This window comes from Thalassophryne amazonica, chromosome 8 (genome assembly GCF_902500255.1).
Source record: "Thalassophryne amazonica chromosome 8, fThaAma1.1, whole genome shotgun sequence".
NCBI lineage: Eukaryota > Metazoa > Chordata > Actinopteri > Batrachoidiformes > Batrachoididae > Thalassophryne > Thalassophryne amazonica.
In genome coordinates, this window is record NC_047110.1 from 91,011,804 (window position 1) to 91,025,005 (window position 13,202).

The following is a 13,202-nucleotide window of genomic DNA, read 5'->3' on the forward strand; positions in this document are numbered from 1 at the left end:
TACTTTATTTTGTTTGATGTCTTTTTCATAGTAATTACAAAATGGCAAAAATATATAACAATAATCATAAAAAGGAGTGTTGTTGGGGGGAAAATATTACAACTGGCAAACAATCACAACACAGCACAAGTATCTACTGACGGCAAAATAAAGAGAAAGGTATAAAAAATTAAAATGAATAAAACAAGCGCCTATGGCAGAAAGAAAGAAAATAAATTGAAGGTAACTGGCAGCTATAAAGTTGAATACAAGAAGCAACTGAAGGGGCACAGAAAGTGAAGCATTTTCCTACAATCTATTTAAAAAAAATAATCCCAAAAACAATGAGTGTTTTCAGTCCTTTTTATTTTCTATTTGTTAAAAACAAAAATAAAATGTATGACCTGCGGAGCGATGAGTGGGAGGAGAGGAAGGGGCAGGGGAGGAAGGAGTGGGAGGTAGAGGGACCAGCAGGGACAATAAAAATACTGCACGTACAATACCTTTTTTACTTTTTCCTTCATGTAGCTTTCACCATTTCATTCAGACACTTTTTCCTTTCTTTATTTAATAGCATATCCCATTAATATTCCTTTCCCCCGCTGCTCCTAATAGCCTCGCCCAGTGGCGCGATCGTTAGAGTTTTACATGTGAGTAGCAAATGACACTTTGATTGGCTGTGATGTGGAGATGGGGGTCCCCCGCCGGCTCCGGGTCGGGGGCCCGGCTGAGCCGAGAGATCCTGCCGGGCCTCGGCCTCACTGCGCGTGCTGACTCAGTGTGTGGTTCTGGAGACAGAGAGGTGGAAATGGAGAGAAAAAGGGAGGACACATGATGAGAGAAATAATGGGCTACGCGAGCACAGTATTTTCCACTTGCCCCCCCACCCAATAATAGAACCGAAACACACCAGCCTCCCACAGCACAGACAGCAAGGCCGGTCCGCTTTACAATCTGACAACAGAAGAGAAAAGAAAACCGGAGAAAACAACACGGCAGCAGACAACTTCATTATACACCCCAAAGTAAAACGCTGGCATTCGGTAAAGCACACAGCTTCACAAAATAACCAGTGTAAACAAATTCAAATCAGTTTATTATACATTTAACATCATCAACCGAGGATGCTGTAAGAACATTGAGACATATATTCAACCAGATCATTATATGTCATACTGTATTTATTGTTATTTGTGTGAACCTGGTGTTTCAGTTTGTTTATTCAGATCTGTGAAACTGTTGTACCTTTTTGATACTGCGATTAATATTTTACTCAGACTGTTTCCATACCTGGGAGATGCTTCCCCCTCCAAAGGCAACAGAACACTGTACATCAATACATAATCACAACTCCTCAAAACACCTTTATTTTAAACTCCCTAAAATTAAAATTCACAACAGCAGACAGAGCAAAAGAGGGACAGAGAAACAGCAATCTGACGGAGAAACAAAAGACAGACTGGGCCGTCTGCATTCGAAAGGCAAAGGGCGGAAATACAAACAAATAAATGCCTTAAAACTTTGTCACGGACACACGTGCATGTGAGAAGATGATGCAGTAATCTCACAGACGGGCACACACGTGCACCTTCACACTCGGTCCTCTGCCGGGCCCCGTACCAGCAAACGGAACTCACCATAATCTGGATTTTCTGGTTTGGAATGTACTGAGCACCACTGCTAAAAATGTGGAGATGCTCGTGTGTGTGGGTGTGTTTGTGTGTGTGTGAGAGAGAGAGAAAGAGAGAGAGATTTTGCAAGGAATGCGTGCATATCAGAGAAAATTCCACCAGGATGATTTCCTCCTCCTCCTCCTGGTTCTCTCCAGACTAACCTTCCCATCGGTGAAATGTTCCCCCTGTGTCTCAAACAAACTCTTGTTGAAATCTTTCTCCATCATCCCTCCTGCTTCACACATACATACTCTCTCACTGACAGATGCCCATAATCCCAGTGAGATCTTCCCAATCAGCACCCCCCTTACCACCACCACTAAAACCAGCTTTCTCAGATTAATCTCTCACAGATAGGCCCCAATATGGAAGGAGGACAAAAAAGAACAGTGGATGTGAGAATGAGAGAGCAGACGGGGGGATGAACAGTGCACAGAGGCGAGGAGGGGCGGACTGGGACAGAAATGTGAGGGATTATATGTGGTTTGGGGTTGATAAATACTTACTTGTCATTCTATGGCGCTTATCTTGCTGCGCATGTTTTGTTGAGCCCTTTTTCTGTGTGTGTGCGTGTGTGTTTGTGTGTGTGTGATGGCAGTCACTTGGCTTTAGAAGTGAGTCCATCCAGCGGTCCAGGAGTATTAATGTGCAACACACACTGGAGATGCACAGGCACACACAGTCGAGATGGTCCAGACAACTGTGAGAGCAAATGAGCAAAATAACCAACGGGAGAGTCGACAGAGAACAAGAGTCACTTTCTGTGTGTTGGTGTGGAAACCTCTCCATTGAGGAAGCAGCTCTCACTGGGAGCCGCTGACCCCATTATGAGTGAAAACACTCTCTCACCGCCGCCTCTCACTCTACTTATGCGTCTCATCCTCATCCTCACACACCATTACCAAGCTAACAGACTGCTCATCCTCCCACCACCAGCAGAGGGCAACCTCATTCCTTTTTTAGGAGAGCGCTCTGAAGGCAAGACAAAAATGACAAGAGAAAAGTTCAGGAACTTACTAGGAAAGTGACTGCTGCAGCTGCATGAGACACTAATGAAATGAGGTGCAAAAGTCACCTTATTTTTATGCCTGAAGTTATATGATTTTTAAAAAATGCACATTAATAAATAAGCATTTAAGAAAAATGAAAGAGTAAATGGGATGAAAGTAGAAAAGATGTGATTGCTCAGTTTGACTTGAATGTGTATATATATATATATATATATATATATATATATATATATATATATATATATATATATAAAAACCCCAAAGCTAAATTCAAATTTCAAAATGACATTTGCAATTTAAGTTGAAGAGGTTTATGCATTTATCATTAAGCATTGTGTAATGTCACAACATTTAAAAGATGTTTTGGCATTGAGGTCATCAACTGATGAAGCGCTTCACATGTTATTTTGTCCCATTCTTCCTGCAAACATGTCTCAAGGAGTGCAACAGTACAGGGTCACTGCTGCATTTCTGTTTGAAAATTCTCCACAGTCTCTACTGGGGACAGATGAGGACAGCAGGCAGGCCAGTCCAGTATCCATAACCACTTCTTCCACAGCCATGCGTAACGTCTTTTTGAAAAATGCATGGACGTCCCTGGAAAAGCTCTCATCTTGAAGGCAATATATGCTTTTTTTCTGAAGTTTCAATGTACTTTTTCCTCCATTAATACTGGCAGCACAGAAGTGTAAATTACCTTTGAAAAGGGCACTGGCACAACCTCATACCAGGACAAACCCTGGCTTTGGACTTGTTGCTGTTCTGGATGGCCCTTTTCATCTTTGGGCTGGAGCACACTGTGTCTATTTCTTCCAAAGAATTACAACCCCAATTCCAATGAAGTTGGGACGTTGCGTAAAATGTAAATAAAAACAGAATACAATGATTTACAAATCCTCTTCAACCTATATTCAATTGTATATATCACAAAGTCAAGATATTTAATGTTTAAACTGATAAACTTTATTGTTTTTGTGCAAATATTTGCTCATTTTGAAATGCATGCCTGCAACACATTTCAAAAAAGCGGGGACAGTGGTATGTTTACCACTGTGTTACATCACCTTTCCTTCTAACAACACTCAATAAGTGTTTGGGAACTGAGGACACTAATTGTTGAAGCTTTGTAGGTGGAATTCTTTCCCATTCTTGCTTGATGTAGGATTTCAGTGGTTCAACAGTCCGGGGTCTCCATTGTCATATTTTGTGCTTCATAATGCGTCACACATTTTCAATGGGTGACAGCTCTGGACTGTAGGCAGGCCAGTCTAGTACCCACACTCTTTTACTATGAAGCAACACTGTTGCAACACATGGCTTGGCATTGTCTTGCTGAAATAAGCAGGGACGTCCCTGAAAAATACATTGCTTGGATGGCAGAATGTGTTGCTCCAAAACCTGGATGTACCTTTCAGCATTGATGGTACCATCACAGATGTGTAAGTTGCCCATGCCATGGGGACTAACACACCCCCCATACCATCACAGATGCTGGCTTTTGAACTTTGCGCTGGTAACAATCTGGATGGTCTTTTTCCTCTTTTGTCCGGAGGACACGACGTCCATGATTTCAAAAAACAATTTGAAATGTGGACTCATCAGACCACAGCACACTTTTCCACTTTGCATCTGTCCATTTCAAATGAGCTCGGGCCCAGAGAAGGCAGCAGCGTTTCTGGATGTTGTTGATGTATGGCTTTCGTCTTGCATGGTAGAGTTTTAACTTGCACTTGTAGATGTAGCGACGAACTGTGTTAACTGACAATGGTTTCTGAAGTGTTCCTGAGCCCACCCATAAGATTCTTTACACAATGATGTTGGTTTTTAATGCAGTGCCACCTGAGGGATCGAAGGTCACAGGCATTCTATGTTGGTTTTCGGCCTTGCCGCTTACGTGTGGAAATTTCTCCAGATTCTCTGAATCTTCTGATTATATTATGAACTGTAAATGATGGAATCCATAAATTCCTTGCAATTGAACATTGAGAAACATTGTTCTTAAACTGTTGGACTATTTTTTCACGCAGTTGTTCACAAAGTGGTGATCCTCACCCCATTTTTGCTTGTGAACGGCTGAGCCTTTTAGGGATGCTCCTTTTATACCCAATAATGACACTCGCCTGTTTCCAAACAGGTGTTCTTTGAGCATTCATCAACTTTCCCAGTCTTTTGTTGCCCTGTCCCAACTTTTTTGAAATGTGTTGCAGGCATCCATTTCAAAATGAGCAAATATTTGCACAAAAACAATAAAGTTTATCAGTTTAAACATTAAATATCTTGTCTTTGTGGTGTATTCAATTGAATATAGGTTGAAGAGGATTTGCAAATCATTGTATTCTGTTTTTATTTACATTTTACACAATGTCCCAACTTTGTTAAAAAGGTAAGGTAAAAAGCACATAGAGTATCAAAAGTTGAAAGTTGAGAAAAAAAAAAAACCCAGTTTGCAAATATAAATATAAATACCCAAATACAACCCCTGGCAAAAATTATGGAATCACCGGCCTCGGAGGATGTTCATTCAGTTGTTTAATTTTGTAGAAAAAAAGCAGATCACAGACATGACACAAAACTAAAGTCATTTCAAATGGCAACTTTCTGGCTTTAAGAAACACTATAAGAAATCAGGAAAAAAAAATTGTGGCAGTCAGTAACGGTTACTTTTTTAGACCAAGCAGAGGGAAAAAAAAAAAATGGAATCACTCAATTCTGAGGAAAAAATTATGGAATCATGAAAAACAAAAGAACGCTCCAACACATCACTAGTATTTTGTTGCACCACCTCTGGCTTTTATAACAGCTTGCAGTCTTTGAGGCATGGACTTAATGAGTGACAAACAGTACTCTTCATCAATCTGGCTCCAACTTTCTCTGATTGCTGTTGCCAGATCGGCTTTGCAGGTTGGAGCCTTGTCATGGACCATTTTCTTCAACTTCCACCAAAGATTTTCAATTGGATTAAGATCCAGACTATTTGCAGGGCATGACATTGACCCTATGTGTCTTTTTGCAAGGAATGTTTTCACAGTTTTTGCTCTATGGCAAGATGCATTATTATCTTGAAAAATGATTTCATTATCCCCAAACATCCTTTCAATTGATGGGATAAGAAAAGTGTCCAAAATATCAACGTAAACTTGTGCATTTATTGATGATGTAATGACAGCCATCTCCCCAGTGCCTTTACCTGACATGCAGCCCCATATCATCAATGACTGTGGAAATTTACATGTTCTCTTCAGGCAGTCATCTTTATAAATCTCATTGGAACGGCACCAAACAAAAGTTCCAGCATCATCACCTTGCCCAATGCAGATTCGAGATTCATCACTGAATATGACTTTCATCCAGTCATCCACAGTCCACGATTGCTTTTCCTTGGCCCATTGTAACCTTGTTTTTTTCTGTTTAGGTGTTAATGATGGCTTTCGTTTAGCTTTTCTGTATGTAAATCCCATTTCCTTTAGGCGGTTTCTTACAGTTCGGTCACAGACGTTGACTCCAGTTTCCTCCCATTCCTTCTTCATTTGTTTTGTTGTGCATTTTCGATTTTTGAGACATATTGCTTTAAGTTTTCTGTCTTGACGCTTTGATGTCTTCCTTGGTCTACCAGTATGTTTGCCTTTAACAACCTTCCCATGTTGTTTGTATTTGGTCCAGAGTTTAGACACAGCTGACTGTGAACAACCAACATCTTTTGCAACATTGCGTGATGATTTACCCTCTTTTAAGAGTTTGATAATCCTCTCCTTTGTTTCAATTGACATCTCTCGTGTTGGAGCCATGTTTCATGTCAGTCCACTTGGTGCAACAGCTCTCCAAGGTGTGATCACTCCTTTTTAGATGCAGACTAACGAGCAGATCTGATTTGATGCAGGTGTTAGTGTTGGGGATGAAAATTTACAAGGTGATTCCATAATTTATTCCTCAGAATTGAGTGAGTCCATATTTTTTTCCGTCTGCTTGGTCTAAAAAAGTAACCGTTACTGACTGCCACAATTATTTTTCCTGATTTCTTATAGTGTTTCTTAAAGCCAGAAAGTTGCCATTTGAAATGACTTTAGTTTTGTGTCATGTCTGTGATCTGCTTTTTTTCTACAAAATTAAACAACTGAATGAACATCCTCCGAGGCCGGTGATTCCATAATTTTTGCGAGGGGTTGTATAAATACCAGACATACTGATCAATACGGGTTAACTGGAAACTATTGTTGCTCTCCTTCCCGTCCTCTGTCTTCCTGTTACTCCTCCTCCCCTGGAGTGAGGTGTTCTTTGTTTTGTTTTTATAAATGTAAACAAAAATAAGTTGTGTGATAATACAGAAAAATTAATCTGATGCATCACTAAGGGCCCCTTCACAAACAGTGCGAATAAGTACAGCTCAGGGCGACTCACGGCGGAACAGCTGGTATGAGCGAACCACGCAAATGTTCGCAGATGTTTGTGTGTGTCAGCTGGAATATAGCAAACACCTGCTGCAAGAGGGTTGGCACAGTGCACACTTCGTCTTTCAGCTGCTGGTGGGCAGGAATAGTTGTAGCAACAGGTGTACAAGGCACTGAAGGCAGCTACAATTTTACACGTATTGCATACGATTCCTGTTTCATGCGCAATTCGACCAAATTCGCACTGTGTGAAGTTTTCTGTTTCAATATACTGTTGTGCAAAAAGCTACAACTTGCTGTATTTTTCCTATTAAGTTAATTACTGCCACCTCGTTTAAAAAAATGACCTCGCCTCATGTCACCACCTACCATCTGCTGTTGTAGATAAAACTACTTCTGTTATAATGACCAGTGTGAAAGTTTTTCTGCTGTCCACATGTGAATGCAGCATTACAGGTGGTGTGATCGCACACATCTTCTGTGTGTAGCAGCATAAAAAGAAAAAAGAAAAAAAATCAGTCTGCTTCAATACTCCGAGTGGCAATTTGCAATTTTCCTAAAGAGTGGAAATCTTCCATATCTCTTCATGAATCCATGCCAGATATACCTGGCTCCCTTTCTACTTTTAGCTTGATAAGAAAGATGTATATTCTTAATTATTCTGTGCTTCAGACTCGCACGCTCTGGCAACTAAACAGCAGTGATTAATAGTAAGTAAGCTAAAGGGACCAAAAGCCCTCTTTGGTTTACTTTGTCCCGTTTTTCACATTTCAGATATACAGTGATTCAAAATAAATATTTATGAAGCAAATGGGTCATGTTTCAGTCTATTTTTTTAATAAAAGAAGATGAAAAGATAGAAAAAGAAATGTCAGAAAATTATGTTTGGTACATCTGTAACATATTGAGCTTTTACTGTTGCGCTAATTCTAATGTCCCAGATCCAAATGTAAACAAAAGTGCCACTCCATTACTGTTGTTCACACTTCTTGTTTTTTTTGTTTGTTTGTTTGTTTTTAAATAAAACAAAAAACTGATGGATAGATACTGGTACATAGTTCTTTATTTGGCATATTTATGGCAACCGCTGGGATAGGCTCCAGCTCCCTTGTGACCTAGGGATGCAATGATACACTAGCTATGATATATGGTACATAGTATCACGACACAGCTAACATGATGCGACACGTATCATGATATATAATTACATCACTATTTCCACTAATTATGTACAAAGTAATCTGTGGTGAATGTTTTAACCTTAAAGGAACAAATTATTCTGAAGCATATATTGTAATCCTTGATGTTATCTGTGTCCTATTTGTATATTTTACAAAACATTTATGATTCTTCTGCAACAAGTTATATCTTCCATGCAGTACTTGACTTTTCATGGTATCATCATACTAATTTAAAAAAAAAAAAAACACTCTTGGCAGCACTTAGACAAATTTCACATCCACCTTGACAGTTATTGTCTGTTGACTGTTTTCATGTTAACAGTGCGACTGGCCACACATTTTCATGCCATGTGAGCGGTGTTAGATGTTTGTGTGTGTCAGCTGGAATTTGGCCGACACCTGCCGCGAGGAGGGTTCGATCGGCTCTCACAGCGCAAACTCTTCCTTTCAGCCGCTGGTGTGCCCAAATAGTTGTAGCAACAGGTGTACAAGGTGTCGGAAGCAGTTATGATTTTACACGTATTGCATACAATTCTTCTTTGACCACATTCGTACTATGTGTGAAGGGGCCCTAAAGTTCGTACACACATTATTTTGCTGTTAATGTTTAATTTCCTTTAATGGACCAATTTTATTTTATTTTTTTCCTTTAACAAATGGTGGCGGGGTGTTAATTGGATAACAAAAAAAAAAAAAAAAAAAAAAAAAAAATGAAAATTATAATATTTATATTAACTGCTGAAGGTTTTTACAGATCAGGAACAGAGTGTTTTGTGAACAAAGTTTAAAAAGTGTGTTTTCTTTGTGATCATTTGATCTTTAATGTTATTAGAGATTGTCCAGAAAAAAAGAAAAGTGAAATGCAGGTTGGAAGGAAAGTCGTGAGCAGACGTGTATTTTCCCTCAGGTTCTTGCTGCTGGCATATTGATTTGTAGACAGAGAAAGGGATGGAAAGGAAGGACAGAGGAAGAGGAGGGAAGGATGCAGGGAGGCCGTGCACACTCCCTGGAGGCACACACAGCACTGCAGTGGACTGCTGGAAATAGCCCAGAGGAGCAGAGACATTGGGAAGGAATAGAAATAAGGAAGGAACGGACGCTGACAGTCCCCCACGCCACACACGTCACATGACCCATGCAGACAAACGCACATCCTCTGATACCACCCAGTTACTTCTCTGCATTTATGCTGTCATTAGAAGCTTGATATTGATTGTGCAGCGTTTTGATCGATCAGAAATCCGTTCGCATGGCACAGTGTGACATCTGCTTTCCAGCAGAGTAACTGATGAATTCAACAGAAACTGGTGAAAGAAAATAATCAAAGAGGAGAGGAGGAAATGCGCAAAAGAGGAGATGCAGATAAAAAAATGAGAGATTTGATATTTGGTAGCTCATAGTCTTCTGTGCATGTTTATTATGCTGAATGTGAAGGCCAGAGCGTGTTGGTGTTGGCTTTTAGCACTGCATGTATGCAGTCTCACATGCCAACATCAGCACAACGCATGTTTTCATAGTAATATTTAAACTAGCAGAACTACAGTAAGGTTAGAGAAATGGGCTTATGGCCAGAAGGTCATAGGCTCAATTCCTCAGTTAGACAGGAAAATCACTAAGGTGCCCTTGTAGAAAGTCCTTATTCATTCTCAAAATGCTCCCTGTGCGCAGAGGCACTTTATGTGGCAGCACTCTGACAATGTTGTGAATGAGTGAATGTGAAGCATCTTTGTAAAGCGATTTGAGCGTATGCATCAGATGGAAAAGTGCAGATCATGTGTGAGTAGCAAACTACAGCAACATGGGTGATGTCAAAATAATGGCTTCTCGAAAAAAAAAACAGTCATTCCTAAATGAACACTTCTGATCAGTTAAGGTCAATAATTCAGAATTAGTGGTATCTGGATTTAAAGCTGATATCAAGCTATAACCAAACAGTAGCACCAGCTCCAGAACATTATTTCTAATACAATGGAAAATCATACAGTGGGTGGAAAAAAGTAATGATGCATTGAGATGTTGGATGTAGACAGCAAACAGTAAACCAGATGGTCCATTGTTTTCTATGCAAGGACACAGTGCACCACTATCAAAAGTGCAGCACCCTTGCTATCAAAAGTTAAAAAATTTTCAACTTTTTCCACATTTGTCCATTCTAGCGAAATGGACAAACCATGTTTTATCTTTAATGGGGAGAACAGTGAGCAATGGGCTATTTAAGTGCAGAGATTAACAGTTGCCATAATCAGGTAAACATGAATAATTTGTGTGGTATATTAGAGAGCTCTAGCATAAAAAAAAAATCTCACTTTTTATGCAACCATCTTAGCCAGAGCTTCCTCTTTTAATATAGCACTGTGCAAAACACTGAAACTGTTGCAAATTTCAATGAAATAAATTGCTGCCCATCTTAACAGAAAAGTAACCACCTCTCATGTCATCACCGTTGCAGAGGACAATATTTCTACTGTAACGACTGAGGATGACCGTTTTTCTACCATCGACATTTGAAGGCAGCATGAGACCTGTAGAGGCTCTGAGGCTCATCAGGGCGGTGCCTATCCCCAGATACCGCTGCAGATGAGAGTCTATGACTTGCTCCAGATGGGGTGCCAGTCCATCGCTGGTTACTTCCTCAGCCAAAGCTGGTACCCATTTACAGTTGGGTGGACTGGGAAAATGCTTATCCAAGGACAGGCAGCCCGAAGCAGTCCAATATCAGCAGTCCAATTCGTATCCCACAGAGTCACCTGCTGTGCACATGGAGTGAACATGCAGATTTAAATATGCAGGTTTTTCGAACAGAAATGCAGCCTTAGTATGACTCCAGTAGTAAGTCTTTATTAAAATAAACAGCAGACTGCTTCAGAACAGTTGTGTCTAGCTCAGGGCAGGAAATCCAGCTCGTGTAGTAAAAACACTGTCCTGACTAACTTTATGTAAATAAATATTAATAACTGTGTCGATTTTCCTGTATTTCTACTGTGCTTTCAATGAAACAGAGAGTGCATGTAATCTAGTGAAGAATAGCCTATCTCCCAGAACAGGCCAGACCAGTCAATGCAGAGGACCATCATTGTTTTTCCTAAACTGCTTAGACAGAGCGAGGCTAAAGCCTGCAGAGCCCAGAACCCAGGGGAAATATGGCCCTGTTGCATTACCTACTCATAACACCAACAGCCACGCACACACGAGCAGTCAACACTAAGCACATATGCATGCAAAGACACAATGCCAAGCGGGTAAAAAAATGCAAGAATACACAATAGTTCATGGTGTCTCATCAGACAAGAGAGGGGGAACAGATGAGGAAACCTGGAGACAAAAGTAAGAGAAAATCTGCTTCAGTCTGCCATCTACTGCATTGGAACGTGTGCATTTCTGATGTAGAAGTAGTTCTGATGTTGGAGCACAGGTCAAATCACCACCATCATCAAGCCTTTTCGTGATATACTCTGGTTTGAAAATGCCATGGTGGCAAAACTGTTTAAAATTTTTTGTACACATTATCTATAAATCTGAGATCATTTAACAAGGTTCAATTGGCAAGCTTTGCTTAGCCACTACCCCTGCATTATATCAAAATGAGTATGGAAATATTTTGATGATAAAAAAATAAAAATAAAAATCTTGTAACTTGAAGGATAAAGCCAGTCAATACACAAAATGTATTTTTGAAGAGTAACTGAAAAAGGAGGAATTCAAGGTAATGTCATTTTGAAATGAGTTGATTGGAGGCCTCTCCGGGAACCATCACCTTATCCTGGTGGAGAGGTTTGTGTGTCCCTATGAACCTGAGAGCTGCATTGTCTGGAGCCTTCATGCTCCTGCTAGGGTCTCCCATTGCAAACTGGTCTTAGGCGAGGGGCCAGACTAAGAATGGCTCAGAAAGACTTCATGAAAAAAAGGAGACAAAGGAAATGTGACCTGGCCCAGAGGAAGCCCGGGGCCCCAATCTGGAGCCAGGCCTTGATGGAGGACCCACCAGTGAGTGCCTAGTGGCCAGGCCTGCCATGGATCCCAGCCAGGCACGGCCAAAAAAGGCAACATGGACCTTACATCTCCACCTCATGGCCTCACCACCTGCAGGTTGAACCTCGTCCCATGGTTAGCAGTGAAAGTCGAAGGCCTTGACGGACCAGAACCAGGCAGCAGAGGCTAGCTCTTGGGACAGGGAACATCACCTGGCTGTGGGGGGAAGGAGCCGGAGTTTGTGTGGGAGGTGGAGTGCTTGCCCACAGTGTAAGGCGCCGGGCGGGTGTGGCGATACTCACAAGTCCCCGGGTAAGTATTGCTACATTGGAGCTTACCCTAGTATATGAGAGGGTCACCCCCCTGTGCCTTTGGGTTGGGGGGGGGGGGGGGGGCACTCTGACTGTTGTTTGTGCGTATTGCACCGAATAGCAGTTCAAAGTATTCTGCCTTCTTGGAGTCCTTGACTAGGGCTCTAGTGGGGGACCCCATTGTTCTGCTGAGGGACTTCAACACACACATGGGCAATGACAGAGACACCTGGACAGGCGTGATTGGAAGGAACAGCATTCCCAATCTAAACCCGAGCGGTTGTTTGTTATTGGAATCCTGTGCTAGTCACAGACTGTCCATAACGATCACCATCTTCAAACATAGGGACTCTCATAAGTGTAGGTGGTACCAGAGCAGCCTGGGCTGAAGGTTGATGATTGATTTTGTGATATGATCTGAGGCCGCATGTTCTGGACACTCAGGTGATCAGTTGGCAGCTCTGCCAACTGATCACCATCTGGTGGTGAGTTGGATCAGAGGGTAGGGGAGGACTTTGGACAGACCTGGTGAGCCCAAACAGATAGTGCAGCTGAACTAGGAATGTCTGGAGGAGCCCACTGTCTGACAGATCTTCAACTCACACCTTCGGCGGAGCTTCTCTAGCATCCCTGTTGAGGTTGGGGCCACTGAACCAGAAGGGGCATTGTTCAAAGCTTCCAGTGCTGAAGCTGC

General features: G+C 41.4%; 1 protein-coding gene and 1 long non-coding RNA gene across 3 annotated transcripts in view; one reads left to right on the top strand and one right to left on the bottom strand.

The window, feature by feature from the left end:
• Positions 1 to 537: 537 nt before the first annotated feature.
• The window catches only part of znf423 (zinc finger protein 423), a 405,091-nt gene continuing 392,426 nt past the window's right edge, over positions 538 to 13,202 (bottom strand). For both annotated transcript variants that reach the window (XM_034176974.1, XM_034176972.1), the window contains exon 21: positions 538 to 767. In XM_034176974.1, the coding sequence (XP_034032865.1) occupies positions 738 to 767 (30 nt within the window). In that variant the 3' untranslated portion in view covers positions 538 to 737. The remainder of the gene's footprint in view (positions 768 to 13,202) is intronic.
• On the top strand, positions 3,069 to 9,127 carry LOC117516085. The gene is made up of 4 exons (XR_004562299.1): positions 3,069 to 3,227; positions 3,785 to 3,792; positions 8,996 to 9,001; positions 9,118 to 9,127. It is a non-coding gene; the product is annotated as an uncharacterized LOC117516085 (long non-coding RNA).